This window comes from Saprolegnia parasitica (assembly GCF_000151545.1).
Source record: "Saprolegnia parasitica CBS 223.65 unplaced genomic scaffold supercont2.31, whole genome shotgun sequence".
In the NCBI taxonomy this organism is placed as follows: domain Eukaryota; phylum Oomycota; class Saprolegniomycetes; order Saprolegniales; family Saprolegniaceae; genus Saprolegnia; species Saprolegnia parasitica.
Window position 1 is genome coordinate 176,147 of NW_012156425.1, and position 14,166 is coordinate 190,312.

At 58.4% G+C, this 14,166-nt stretch overlaps 5 protein-coding genes across 5 annotated transcripts; 2 read left to right on the top strand and 3 right to left on the bottom strand.

Moving 5' to 3' along the window:
- Window positions 1–1,332: 1,332 nt before the first annotated feature.
- On the bottom strand, window positions 1,333–1,692 carry SPRG_20451 (hypothetical protein; the record flags this gene model as incomplete). The annotated part of the gene is made up of 1 exon (XM_012346870.1): window positions 1,333–1,692. A coding segment is annotated over one exon (360 nt), but the record flags the coding sequence as incomplete, so codon positions are not given.
- Window positions 1,693–1,810: 118 nt separating this feature from the next.
- Window positions 1,811–3,017, top strand: SPRG_07813 (hypothetical protein; the record flags this gene model as incomplete). The annotated part of the gene is made up of 4 exons (XM_012346805.1): window positions 1,811–1,959; window positions 2,008–2,176; window positions 2,226–2,660; window positions 3,004–3,017. Exons 1-4 carry the CDS (start codon window positions 1,843–1,845, stop codon window positions 3,015–3,017), a joined length of 735 nt encoding a protein of 244 aa, XP_012202195.1. The 5' UTR covers window positions 1,811–1,842.
- Window positions 3,018–3,191: 174 nt separating this feature from the next.
- SPRG_07814 (hypothetical protein) lies at window positions 3,192–8,583 on the bottom strand (the record flags this gene model as incomplete). The annotated part of the gene is made up of 3 exons (XM_012346806.1): window positions 3,192–7,758; window positions 7,810–7,900; window positions 7,957–8,583. 3 exons carry the CDS (start codon window positions 8,581–8,583, stop codon window positions 3,239–3,241), a joined length of 5,238 nt encoding a protein of 1,745 aa, XP_012202196.1. The 3' UTR covers window positions 3,192–3,238.
- Window positions 8,584–8,756: 173 nt separating this feature from the next.
- SPRG_07815 (hypothetical protein) lies at window positions 8,757–10,733 on the bottom strand (the record flags this gene model as incomplete). The annotated part of the gene is made up of 9 exons (XM_012346807.1): window positions 8,757–8,993; window positions 9,047–9,259; window positions 9,325–9,522; window positions 9,576–9,674; window positions 9,745–9,848; window positions 9,901–10,044; window positions 10,090–10,461; window positions 10,511–10,573; window positions 10,622–10,733. The coding sequence occupies 9 exons, from the start codon at window positions 10,731–10,733 to the stop codon at window positions 8,757–8,759; spliced, it is 1,542 nt and encodes a 513-aa protein (XP_012202197.1).
- A 1,020-nt stretch (window positions 10,734–11,753) lies between these two features.
- On the top strand, window positions 11,754–13,694 carry SPRG_07816 (hypothetical protein). Its single transcript, XM_012346808.1, has one exon. The coding sequence runs from the start codon at window positions 11,776–11,778 to the stop codon at window positions 13,639–13,641; it is 1,866 nt and encodes a 621-aa protein (XP_012202198.1). The 5' UTR covers window positions 11,754–11,775; the 3' UTR covers window positions 13,642–13,694.
- Window positions 13,695–14,166: the final 472 nt, after the last annotated feature.

The following is a 14,166-nucleotide window of genomic DNA, read 5'->3' on the forward strand; positions in this document are numbered from 1 at the left end:
CTCGCTTATCGTGAGCTGGAACAGTCTACTATGGGTTCAGAGCGCCAGTGACAGAAATGACAAGCAGAACTCGGGGAGCGATTATCATCGCAACTCGCACACGTTCAACGAGGCCGGTGCGACTCTCCTGCAAGCAGCTCCTGTGTGAATCATCTGCACGCAGACTCGTACTGCGTAGGATGTATGTTTACGAGCACCCTCTTCTCAGTACATGACAGCGAGTCTGCCGCCGTGTCAATTGAAATTGCACTTTAAGAAGACGATCTGAAATTATAAAGAGCACCTCTATTGGTGCGTATGCAGACATACGCACCTTCTTTATCCCACAGACGGGCGATGGACCGAGGCGGCTATCGCATCACAGCTACACTGACACCTTGAAACAATACTACATGCAAATAGAGTTATGTGCCAGGGTTTCGATCGCGCGAGCTACCTCTGCCTAGACGCCCCCATGATGAGAGCGTCACGATGGAAGTACCATCCCACTTTCTACAAAAGACGCACCCATTTCGGTGCGCCTTTTCAGCGACGTGATCATCTGGGCTTTGTGCGAACACTATGGGGCGAGTAAAAATAGTTCGCGCAGCGCATCAAAAAAGAGAGGGAAGAGAGTGTGGGAGTTCATTTTATTACGCGACCGGTTTTTTGACCAGCGGCCCGCTTAGGGTTGCTGCCACCGCATGCGACATGGCATACATAAATCAAGACATTTTAATGCACGTATGCGCGAAGTCTTCTCAATTCTAATTGGCTATAATGTATCGAATTATGGAAGAACGCGTTGTTTTATTGGCTAAAATTCAACGCAGGCGACTCACAGAGCTGCGCTTCCTCGATAGAAGCACCCGTGCGATTCAACATGCCAACTACGACACTAGTCTTTGCCGCGGGTCGATCGAGAAGCCCAGGCCCGCGATTCATCGTTGACGGCAAGAACGTCGGCGGTCTCTTGCCTTGACCAGGGCGGACTGCCTTGCCCAGCAGCACTTCAAGGACTCTCGGCCCCGGAAGAAGCTCGTCCCAACGCCATTCCCGCTGCGCGACGTACCTCGTCACACCAACCACCGATCGCCAGCTAGGAAGCTGTCGCGAACGAAGTCGCATCGCCTCATGTTCCGCGTGCAACCACATATAAACGTCATTTTGGCAAGCTCACGGACGGCGACGCGGACAACTCGCGGCCCAAGACGAAGCGCAAGAATCGACCGTGTCCCGTGTGCTTGTGCCCCCACCGCAGTCATCGCCAACGAGGTTCTGAAGAGTGCCCACTCCACAAGTTCTACAATGCCAACAAAGGCCGATTCGAGAATAGTCCCGTTGGCTCCGGCATCACCGCCTACGACAAGGCAATTGCCGAGTGGAACGAGCTACAGTCGAGGACGGATTTAGCGGCTCCGGCGTGACGACCTGCGTCAAGACAGTCCATGCATATACATAGTCAATACCATTGATATCAATACAGTCGTCCATTGGGCTGAGCGTGCAGGGTCGTCCTAGCTCGAAAGCACTCGAGGCGGACTCTTGGCAGCGGACCATGCTGCCAAGCGTGGGTAAAGATGAGTGTGCTATGCGGTCGCAAAGCTGCGCGGCGGTCGCAAAGCTGGCGCCTGCGCTGAAAGCCTGGAGTGACGCACGGCGACGCGCCGGCCCTCGGAGCGCGCCCCGCACGCTTTCCGGAAATAACGCGCATTCTCGAACTTGATAAATACTCGGTATGGGCCTTTCAGAGGTTACCTCTATAAATGGATATATTGCGAACGGGAGTGGAGTCGCCCCATGCGATTCGCACTCTGCCATCATCTGACCAACAGGATCTACCAGCCAGTGTCAATCCTCTCCATGTGGAAAGGAGGGCTCGTGCTCGCGGCCATGGCGTCGGCGTTGGCTGCGCCGCTACCAGCGACTGTCTTGAACTTTCGCCACTGGGTGCTGGACCTTCCCGAGGCGACCTCCAACGTGACGCTGCCTCTGTAGCATCCCGCACTCGACACATACACGTCGCAGGCGTTCACCGTTCAGGGCGATGGCGTTGCGCCCACGACACCCGTCGACGGTGCCCACACACACAACGCCAAGTATCCTCGCGTTGAGCTACGCGAAGCCAAGCTGAATGCTCGGAATGCTTCGTGGCTGCGCAACTGGGACCCGCGGCTCGTCATTGCACGAGCTCTCGGTCACCATGGACGTCGCGTCGCTTCCGCCGCAGCGCGCGCAGACTGTAGTTGTGCAGATCAAAGGCCACAAGGCCTGTCTGATGATCAAGGTGCAAGCGGCGTCGAGCGGCGGGTTCCAGATCGTGGTGGCCAACCACTTTTATCCGCCACCGCAACAGCTCCTCGTCCTCGATGCAAGATACCAACTCGGCACGCGCTTTGATTTAAAGCTGCAGCTGCACCAAGGCCGCGTGCTCATCTACTATAAGGACATGGCGACACCAGCCATCGCAGCACCCTTTCAGGACAAAATCGACTGCCGCTGCCGCAACGAGACTGCCAAGCAAGCGCTGTGCTACTTCAAGACGGGCAACTACCTCCAGTCCAACACATCGTTTGACGCACCATCGTCGACAAGCGTCGTGCACCTCTACAAACTCAAGGCCTCGCATTCCAACGCCACGGACCCGCTTCCTTCCAACGCGTCGACCATTGTCAAGCCTGGTACGACCTCAAGTGCCGACGCACTCATCTCGCTACACGCGCTTCCGCTTCTGATGGCGCTCGTCTACCATGTCGTCCTTGCGTTAATGTTTGTACTAGTATTGTTGCGTCTCCGTTTCTCTCATACCTCAGCCCTACATCAACCCTAACCCTCGTGCCGATTTTGATCGATTTTTGGTCGATTTTTGGTCGATTTTTGGTCGATTTTTGGGAATCGGCAATGGATCATAGGAAATTTTCACCACCACCATGTACTGTACAGCGGCGGAGAGAATACACGGTGGCTGACAGGACCTCAAATCCAGCAATCCAATTGACTGGATTGGATGGACAGTGAGACAAGGTTTCCTCTTGTAGTTGATAGACAGTGTCGCGACGGATTGGGCTTGATGGAAACCGGTGAGCTATTATCTCACTGTGCTAGGTTTTGACACCCTGCACGTTGAATACCTTTTGTATCCGATATATATCAAGTTTGAAGTTACAGGCCCATAGATAGCTGGATATGAGGTCATTCACTCGACTAGCAACCTCTTCTATTCTCTACTATTTGTTCAAGTACTGCAACGAATCATCGTCTAGTAGGTGATGGGGTAGGCATCCACAAAGTCGGAGCAAGGGCCAACTGGAAGGGTCTTTGCAATGGGTGTCATAAAGACGCGCCAGAGCTTCAGGTCGAGGGCAAGCAGCGCGTCGTTGCGGCGAAACGTGAGGATGCCATCGATGGCCGCCGACGCACGGTCCAAGTAGTAGACGTCGCCAAGCGTTCGCGCCGTGTGGTTGTACAGATACCTCGCATTGGCCGACAAGAGGTGCGAGCGCACGGTGAGCAGCGGCGGCGGCCCCACCATCCGCCGCACCGCGAGAAAACTCACTGCATTCCATACAACGACCAGTAGGACGAGCTGGAGGAACCGAGACGCGGATCCAATGCCCAAGGCGCCGCTTTCGCAGCGCACTTTAAAGTCCATGTCGGCAATCGTGCACTGCCGCGCCAAAGTCATTTGCGCCGTGACGGGTGCGACGAGGGTTAGCATCGCCACCGAGATCCACACGAGCGTCGAGTTGAGGGTGACGTAGTAGCTCGCATACGTCTGCGTCACGACCAAGCCAATATCCGTCACGATCGCGGAGAGCCACGTGACTTCGGTGGCGGCCAACGCGACCTTGTACCAAGGCGTGGCCACGGTGTAAAACATGGAGAGCGCTCCGACGCGGACAAGGTCGATGGACGCTGTCGAGAGGAGGGCGACTGCCGTGAGACTCCGAAGGAGCAGCAGCGGTCGGCCGACCCAGACAATACCACCGACGCGGCAGAGCTCAAACATGTTTAAGCCCTCGACGCGGTTCCTGGCGCGGACGAGGTAGCCACTCGCTAGCGTCGCGACAAGAAGCATGACGCACGTGACATACGTGACGGCAAGGCGGCAGTAGACGGCGGCGTTGGTCGTCACCAAGTCCGTCGGCACCTGCTGGAGCAAGGCTGGCTGGAGGTCCGAGAGCAAGGTCAGCCGTCCGGCATCCCCTTGAAAGGAGAGCACTTCTCGATAGCCAAGAACCCAGTCGTAGAGGTACATGTAGCCAAAAAACCAAAAGTCGGCATCTTGCGAGTCCAGTACCGGTGTACGCAGGAGCGTCAGAGGCGACGTCTTGTTGAAACGCGCGTACAGCATGAAATGAATGTCGAGCGCTAGTAGAGAGGCGTGCACGGATCCGATTTCTATCGCCGAGGCGTCCAAGGACGTCAAGTACCGTTGCAGAAAGGTGCGGGTTTTGTTGAGGTACACGGAACAGGCAGCTTTGTTGTTGGCATCGTAGACACAAAGCCGTGGCACGTCGACCTGCGACGCGTTCTTGAACCCTACCCCGGATAGCACGGCCGAGGTGATGTAGTGCTGCCGCGTCGGGATGATGCGGGCGATGGCCGACGACGACGACGAGCACGGCAAGTCGAACGACGGAAGACTTGAAAAGCCCGCCGTGCCAACCGGTTGGCTGTTGGAGTACTCGGCGCAGAGCGGCGAGCCGCCGTACGAAGCGTAGTTGGGACCGCCCCACACGCGCGGGATCGGGTACGAGGCACTGAGGGTCGCAATGTCGAGCAAGTCGGTTTGCGCGGTCGCCTTCATGGCAATGACGACACGCGTGGCATGCAGAATCGCCCGGATCGCCGCGCTGACGAGCGCCGGCACGGGCACGTACACCATATCGATCATCCCAAATGGTCCAAGCTCTTGCGTCAGAAGCGTGAGGCCGGCGCTCAGGGGTACGTTCAGGACCTTGGCGTCGCTCAGCACGGATTGCAGCGAGCTGTTTTGAAAGGCAAAGCGCGCGCTGGTGCGTAGAAGGCTTCTACCGCCGATGCGGCTGGCATTGGTCGTGATCGCGTCCAAATCGTTGGCGAGCGACCAGTACATTTTGTACGACGTCGACCGATGGATGCGAAAGCCGCCGTCAATGCGAAGGAGCGTCATGGGGTACGAAATACCAAAGGCGTTGACGATCGCGTAGCTGTTGATGGCGCCGATGCGCTTGTAGTTTTGCCACTGCACTTGAAAGGTTGATAGATTGTGCTGACCCCACAGCGTGATTTCGTCGTGTAGTGAGAGTCGCTCGGTGGATACGGCATGCAGCCATTCCACACCTTCGGACGATTGCCGCAGATCCAAACCAAATGCTGTCTCAAAGGCATTGCCCCAACAAAACTCAAAGGTCGCCCAGTCAATGTTGCGCAGCACCGACTCGAGGTACACGGCAGCGTTCGACTCCATCTTCTGACATCGCATTTGGCGCTGGTGCGAGTACGCCATGGGCCACGTTTTCTTCCAGTCGAGGTAGCAGTACGGTGTAAAGATCCAGGGCGCGTTGCATGCATCCGAGACGCGAAGGCCCGCAATCGATGCTTCGATTGAACTCAGCTCATTGTGCTGGAGCCACGCACCATAGTTGTGGACGGTCGACACATACGCTGTCGGTGTCGCAAACGACTTGAAGAGGTTGATACTAGCATCGTCAAGAACAATGTTCTGGTTGTTCAAGAGGAGCACAAGCTGCTCGTTGAGCCAGTTGGCAAAAAACGCATGGTGCCCGGTGACGTTGAAGTTGGGCCAGAAAAAATCGTTGGACAAGTTGACGCGAGAGACTTCCAGGAACGAGACCGAGCTTACTATCGAAGAGACCACGTAGAGAAACCCAAAGGCAGCGACAACCCGCCGAGCGCGGTACAGAAGTCGTGTCGGCTCGGGCGTGTCCTCGGCGACCACCATTCGTGTCGAACCTGCGTCTGGTACGTGGCCTTCAAGCAGTACGGCTGGGCCGATCGACGTCGTGTCGCGCAAGAGTGTCCACGAGCGCAGCGCAAACACGTAGCGCTCGCCAAACCAGCGAAACGGAAGCAGCCCGAGGAGCACGCAACTCGCTTTATCAACAGCGATGGTCGCGTCGTGAGTCGAGAGCGGGACCAAGAAGGCTTGACCCACCGCCGGGAGAAGGAGGCTTTGATGCGCCGCCGATGCTTGCCGCCGCCGCCGTCGACCTAGAACCACCGGTAGAATGGCCGCAAGGAGCTCGAGGGCGAGGAGGAGCAGAAATCGCTCGAGGCTGCCAACGCGTAAGCTGCCAGCCGAGCACACAAGGCCGTAGTCCATGTCGTTGCCCACGCACGTTCGCTGTATTGCGGCCGTCGGCAAAACGGGCACGGCGACATCGATCGCACACAGAACGACCCACAGCACATAGCTCGCGGATGGTCCGTACGCGGCGACCGCGTTCGGCCAGCCGATGAGAAGGAACTCGTGCAGACTGTAGCTCAGCCACGTGGCTTCGCTGGCCACGATGGCCGTGTCGAGCCAGGAGCGCGGTGATAGCACCAAGAACGAATGGCTGTCGCGACGGCGTAGCGACAGCTGCGATGCGCTTTGGAGCACGAGTGCAGTGAGGCCGCGAAACGCCATGAGCGCGCGGCCTAGCCAGACGCCACCGACGAGCCGGTTGAACATCAAGACGTTGCCACTCTGGAGGCGAAGACCGCAGTGGATCGCATACACGAGCAAGAGAAAACCGAGCAGCACCAAGACGGAGGACGAGGCCAGCACGACAAAATAGAGATGGCTCGTTGCGACTTGAAGCCTCGCGTCGCTAGTTACATATGCCTGGCTCTCGTACGCGGACGAGAGAAGCGTCATGGACGACACATCGCCTCGGAACGAGACCACTTCGCGCGCCCCAGTCGCCCAGTCATAGAGGAAGCACCACCCAAAGAAGGTCCATGCATCATCGTCATCGTCATCGTCCTCGGATCGAGGTAGAAGGGCCTGCGTAAGGAGCTGCATAGTACCGTTGGCAGATGATGCAAACTGCATGATACGTGGAGTGTCTGCATCAATCGCTGCAAGTATGGCCGATAGCAAAGCGGTGGGTATCGGTGGGAGGTTCGCTTGCAGTGACGTGGCAGCCGCCATGGACGTGGCGCAATGCGAAGCCGTCGTATACGCACAGATGGAGGATGGCGGAGGCCGCGCTGTAACCCACGCCGCCCACATGAGATGCGCCGTAGTCAATGCAAGATTGAAGCGCGCGACACGGGTGCAGTCGTTGAAGAACCCGAATTGATCTTGCACAAACGACGAGGGTGTCGACGACGTGCAGGATGGGTCGCCGCCATGAAATGTAAGGTTGCGCCATCTCCGTGGCCACGGGTGGACGCTGACGTCGCGCAGTTGCTTGGTGTAGCGAACTGTCTCGTTGGTCGGCGCTTCGAGCCCCGTTCGCAGCATCTTTTGAAAGAAGTCGAGAGCTGAAAGAAGAGCAGGCGGCGGTGCAATGTACATGCAATCAATCGATATGTACGGCCCGATCGTCTCGTAAAAGGACTTGGTGATCCCGGGACGCACGACAATGCCTTGCCATGCCACGAGGCTGATGCTTGGCAACGAGGCGCTGATGTTGGCACCAAAGTGTCGACTCGTACCTCGGACAAAGCTACGGTTCATGATCATGCCGCAGTACAGATCGTTGAGCGGCATCCAGAAAAGACTTTGGGACGACCATGGACCCGTGACTTGGTCGAGTGCTTTCAGGGTGTAGCTCTGCTGCATCCCTAAAGCGTTTGAGACAACAATGGTCTCGGAGACGCCGGGTTGCCACCGACTCTGCCACTGCAGCTCAAAGCGAGAAAACTTGTGTGACCGCCAGTAGGCGAGCTCGTCGGCCACCGACGTTGTGTTGGCCGCCGTCGCCATCTGCGATAGAACAAGCGGCCCGCCAAGGTTTCTTCAAGCCCACGCTGGATGGCTACGTTGAAGCGAAGCCCATTGCCTCCCCAGAGCGCCAGGTACGCGTCCCATGGCTGGTTGCGCAGGATCGCTTCGAGGTACACGGCAGCGTTGGCTCGATAGTTGCGCTCACAGCGTTCTTGCCGAAGAAGCGTGTGGGCCATCTCGAACGTTTTGTTAAAGTCAACCCAGCAGTGCTGCACGTTCATGCGCATGCACCAGTAGGTGCTGAGCTTCCGGAGATGCGGCACAGCGTACTCGATGGACGTGAGTTCGCCGAGGAGCATGCGTCGTATGTACGAGGGGTAGATGCTCGTGTTGGACTCGACACTGGTGTACGTCTTGGCCACAACCGACGATGACGCGAGGATATCCAGCGCGCCATTGGATTGTGTCACGAGGAACTGGTTGACGAGGTCGATGAGGAAGGCTTGGTGGCCCGAGACGTTGTAGCCGGCCCACCAGAGGTCGTTGGCGAAGCTGGGTTGCAGCAACTGCAGGTACCGGACGCCGGCGGCGAGTGACGCAGCGACGTAAACAAGACTCGCGCCCACGACAAGGCGCTGGCGCGTGGTCACGACGAGCGTCGGGAGCACTGGCCCGGCGAGGCGTACGCTGTCCGTACACGCCCGGGGCCCAACGCGGCTCATGCGCCAAACGGTTATGAATCGATTATTGCGCCGTTTTAAAGTTGCCTTTCTAACAGCAGACAAGCATTCCATCTCTGCCGACTCGAGTTGGTGATGGCGAGCAGAGGTTTTTCCGTGGCGCTCTGCACCCAGCGCAACGCACGAGTCGAGTACGACGAGCAATGCCATTGTCGTTAAAAATCATACAAGTCCTCGTCATGCTTGGCCTCTTCGTGAGTCGCCTCGACCGCCTTGGCATCGTCGAGCTTGGCGGATTCCGTTGCATTCTGGTGGTGTTTCGGGCTATCGGGCGCGAGCCAGGCCGCAATCTCCGTCTTGAGCGCCTCGTCCGGCACGAGTTGGCCAAGTCCGAGCGGCTCGCCCGTCACGGGGCACCGGCTGCCATAGTTGGTAAACCACTTTTCGACCACCTAATTCCATCCAAATTGACGACTTGCAAAGCAAACTTACAACGAGAGTCTACCTTGCGCTCAAAGACGTGGCCGTACGGCGACTTGAGGGGGTCGTGGAGCAGCTTTTTTGTGATCGCGCACCGGAATTCAATCGGCACCTCCTCGTCGTCACTCGGCTTCTTGTGTGCTTTGGAGCTTTTCTTCTTCTTCTTGGGCTTGACGCCCGGATTGTCCGGCTCGGCGATCGGGGTGGCATCTGGGCGGCGGTCCGTGTCGGGGGCAGGCTCAGTCGCTGGAGTGCCGGGAGGTCCCCCAGGAGTGCAAACTCTTCCTTGCGCGAGAGCGGTACGACCGGCACGCATGTCTTCTCCTTGGGCGGCGACGACGTACTTTGCAGAGTGGATGCGGGTGGCTTTTTTGGACTCGCCGCTTGGGCCTCGCCGACGTCGTCGAGCATCGTCTTGATCTCCATCGAGATGGTGAGCTGGGACGCGATCGCGCCGCGCGCCGTCTTGACGAGCACGTCGGCGCCGTGCACCACCAGTGTCTAGTTCTCGAAACGTAGAAAACACCAACGACAAGCTAGGACAGAGGACGTACGCGCACGATCTCGCTGCGGTTGTGATAAGCCGCTTCGTGCAACGCCGTCCAGTGCAGCGCGTTGACTGCATTCTTGTCGACGCCGTGGTCAAGGAGCAACTACAAAATAACAAAATAAGAATATGCTATCGCCTCGGCGCTCTCTTGGATATATCATCCAAATGAGAACCTTGACGACGTCGACGTGGCCTTGCCGCGCCGCTTCGCCGAGGGGCGTCTGTCCCGCAAACGGGCAAAGTGCAAACTCGGGACAGACCGCGGTCGGATCGGCCCCTACGCAGCCATGGACATGAGTCTAATGACGGCCATGTCCATGGGGTGCGACCCGCCCGCAAGAGCTCCTTGGCGATCGAAACAAATCCGCGATGGCACGCTTCGTGCAGTGGATTCCACGCGACCGAGTTGGTCGTGTTGACATTCGACTTGGCCTTGATGAGTTTGAGGGCGAGGGCTTCAATGCCATAGGCGCCTAGAGACAATATGATTGCACACGCCTGTCGACGAAAGGAGGTACAGGCAATGTGCAGCGGTGTAAAGCCAGCCGAGAAGGACCCGGGGCCGCGCGTTGTCTTGGTACCAAGCACACTCATGGTCTGGTCTCGGTCCATCTCGAGCATCGCCTTCAAGATCGCCTTGCCCGCGTCGACCGTGTTGAGTGTATGGCAGCTCGCATGCAGTGGCGTCCAGCCGTCGGCGTTGGGCGTGAAGAGCGCCGCGCGGTCCAGCACCACGCGGTCGTCGGCGACGTTCACGACGAGGTACTTGTCAGCGTCGTTTTCGTCGATTGCGGGTTCGGCGTCGATCGCGGGCGCTGCGTCGGCGTCGTCGGCCTTCTTCTCCACAACGCGCGCGACGCCGTCGCTGCCAATGAGCATGATGGTGGCACCTGCATGGCATGAGCCATTCGGCGATGCGCCATGGTACTACTGTACTACCTTGGGGCTTGGCGGTCCGGTACCGCTTCTTGCCCACGTGAAAGTCATACAGGCGGTACATGTCTAGGACACGCATGACCATACTCTTCTGCTGGCATGGTCAATGTCTACCTGGGAAGCGGATGTAGCGCGGGTCGAGGCCCTGGAACATGGCTTCGCCGATGAGCATCGTGCAAGCGATCATCTGCCCGAGGTCGCCGTTCGTCGAGATGCCACCGCCCATGGCTGCCGTTTGAACACTGCGCCGTTTCAAGGTCGATTCGAGATCTTGACTTTGCAACGAATCAACTTACAGCTCGCCCGGCAAGACGCAATGGCAGAACTTAACGCAACACACCACGACCTGGCAACCATGGCAAGCACGGCGCCTCGTAGCTGCCAAGCCATGGGCATGGGGTCGGCCATGACCTGTCAGTAACGATGGGTAAGCTTCTGGCAGGACACGATGAGCTGGCAGCATGAGCGGGCACCTTGAAGTACGCGCATCTCACTGCATGGTCTGTGCTTCAGGACACTTTGATGCAATTCCACGCTTAGCAGCTCGTATGCGGCTAGTACCCAGGCGCTGGCTATCGAAGGAAAGGCGGGAGCTCATGGCGTTCTTGTAGCAGGTACTACGAAGAGCCTTGCCTCTTGCTGGCGTGTTTTAGCACTTGAAGCGCCCGTGCTGCACTCGGGAGCGTGGGACCAGTTGTTGCAGTTGGCGCCACCAGCTGCTACGGACCGCTGCACCGGATCGCGTCACGCACCAAGTTGACGATCGACCGACCGAACCGATCGTCGCTCGCCTTCGTTCCTCCAACATTGCCCCTAGTCGCTCGCGTTGGCCCTACTACAATGACCACGCGTAGAATTCTCTCAACCCATTCCTGACTTGGCTGGCAGCGGGTGCCACTGGCGCTTCTTGGGGCGCTGTAGCCGACGAATGGTCGCTCCATGAGCTTGAAGATCAATATATTTTTAGTTTATCTTTGAATCAGAGTCTTATTTATGTAGACTAAGAACCATCGTATAGTTATTAGCTATGCATGGACTGCAGCTTTGGGTAAGCTTAGGATCGGTTCATCGTCCGTGGTGTCAAGTCAACTTGTTGCATCAACACCGATGGCGACCGCCCGTTCAACGTGCGGTGCGGATTGGCCAATCCCGACGCGGTATTCCGGATCCGGATAACAAAGAGCCAATCACAGCGCGAGGAATCCATGGGGCGTTGAAGTTTTGGATTTCACTGACGCTCATTTCGAGATTCGATCGCTGCCAGCCCGATGGTCCTTGCTGCTGCCCGCTTGACGCGCCGCCTGGCGCCCCGCGCGACCCGCGCCTTCGCCTCGAAGGAGACGCCCAAGCTCAAGAGCGCGGACGAGGCCGCGCAGGGCGTGAGCTACACGCGCGGGCTCTTCCTCGGCGTCAACAACGCCAAGCTCGCGTTCCCGTACCCCAAGCTCTCGGAAGACGAGGTCGCGACGCTCCAGATGCTGGTCGACCCGGTCATCAAGACGTTCGAGACGATCGATGGCCGCAAGATTGACGAGACCAAGACGATCCCGGCCGAGACGATGGACAACCTCAAGGAGCTCGGCCTCTTTGGCCTCCAGATTCCGGAAGAGCTCAACGGCCTTGGCCTGAGCAACACGGGCTACGCGCGTGTGTGCGAAGAGCTCATTGACGGCTCGATCGCCGTCACGCTCATGGCGCACCAGTCGATTGGTCTCAAGGGCATTTTGCTCAACGGCAACGACGCGCAGAAGGAAAAGTACCTCCCCAAGCTCGCGACCGGCGAGCAAATGGCCGCGTTTGTCCTGACCGAGCCGAGCTCGGGCTCGGACGCACAGTCGATCCAGACGCGCGCGGTGCTCTCGGAAGACAAGTCGCACTTCATCTTGAACGGCGGCAAGATTTGGATCTCGAACGGCGGCTGGGCCGAGGTCATGACGGTGTTTGCGCAGACCAACGTCGACGGCAAGGACAAGGTCACGGCGTTCATCGTCGAGCGCGCGTTTGGCGGCGTCACGAGCGGCCCGCCCGAGGACAAGCTCGGCATCCGCGGCTCTAACACGTGCCAGGTCTTCTTCGACAATGTCAAGATCCCGGTGGAGAACGTGCTTGGCGGCGGGCCCGACGGCAAGACGGGCGGCCTCGCGGGCGTCGGGCACGGCTTCAAGGTGGCCATGAACATCCTCAACAATGGTCGCTTTGGCATTGGCGCCGCGTCGGGGGGCAACCTCCGCCGTGTCATCAACATGGCGGCCGAGCACGCGACGACGCGCAAGCAGTTTGGCTCGACGCTCTCGTCGTTTGGCTTGATCAAGGAGAAGTTTGGCAACCTCGCGCTGCAGACGTATGCGATCGAGAGCATGGCGTACATGACGACGGGCATGATTGACCGCGGCGATCCGTTCTGCGAGATTGAAGCCGCCATGTGCAAGGTGTACGGCTCGGAGGCCGCCTTCAACGGCATCAACGAGGCCATCCAGGTCATGGGCGGCACGGGCTTCATGAAGGACTGGCCGTTTGAGCGCTACATGCGCGACGCGCGCATTCTCTCGATCTTCGAGGGCACGAACGAGATTCTGCGCATGCTCATTGCGCTCTCGGGTGTCAAGACGGCCGGCGAGCGCCTCTCGGTGGTCGGCAACCTCTTTAAGAACCCGTTCCAGGACCCGGCCGCAATCGCGTCCGAGATCTCGGACCGTGTCCAAAAGAAGCTCAACCTCAAGAAGACGCCGCTGGACGGCGTGCACCCCAACTTGAAGGCGTCGGGTGAGCTCCTCCAGGCGCGCACGGCCGAGTTTGGTGACATTGTCGAGACGCTCCTCCGTAAGCACGGCAAGAACATCATCCACGAGCAGCTCCAGATGAAGCGCGTCGCCGATGCGGCGATCCAGCTGTTTGCGATGACGGCGACCATCTCGCGCGCGACGACGGCCCTCAACGAGAAGACGCCGACGGCCGCCCACGAGCAGGCGCTCGCGTCGCTCTTCGCCGAGTACGCCAGCGACAAGATCCTGCTCGAGCTGCGCGCGATCCGCACGCACAAGAAGAAGGACGAGCGCCTCTGCGCGATCGCCGACCAAATGTTTACCGAAGTCAAGTACATTCCGTCGCACCCGACCGGTGTCAACTCGCAGTAAGCCGTTGAGATGATGCAAACAGTAATATTAGTTGAGTGTGGTTTCCGACGTCGTCAAGATGGACCACCGGTACGGAGGTCGGTCCAGAACACAGTCGTGCTGCGTGACCGCCAACAAAGGTGGCTGCTGCAAGAGCTGTCACCGTTGACCAAGTTGCCTGACACTTGCATGGATCGACGTCTGCACGCGGTGGGGGTGGCCATACCGAGCCATTGGGAGTACGGGATGCAGTCTCATCAAAAGCGAAAAGTTGAATGCAATAAGGAGCCACACACTCGAACCATCGTTCACGAAGATAGCCCTACACCTTCGGGATACACCCGATTTCTTCCTCCTTGTACCGCGTCGATACTGCTCCCCGATCCTTCCTGGACAGGGGTAGGGGTCGACGGACGATAGCGGGGTGGGCGGGCGGCGAATAGAGGATAAGAGGTGGGTGGAAGGAGGAGTTCATGCAGGCAGGTTGTTTCCGGAGCTTGGGCGCCTTGGTTTCGGGGGTGGTAGGGGTCGTTGGAGAGGTTCCTG

Excerpts from the sequence above, each read along its gene's own strand:
- SPRG_07816 (XM_012346808.1), top strand. The coding sequence starts at position 11,776 with ATGGTCCTTGCTGCTGCCCGCTTGACGCGCCGCCTGGCGCCCCGCGCG.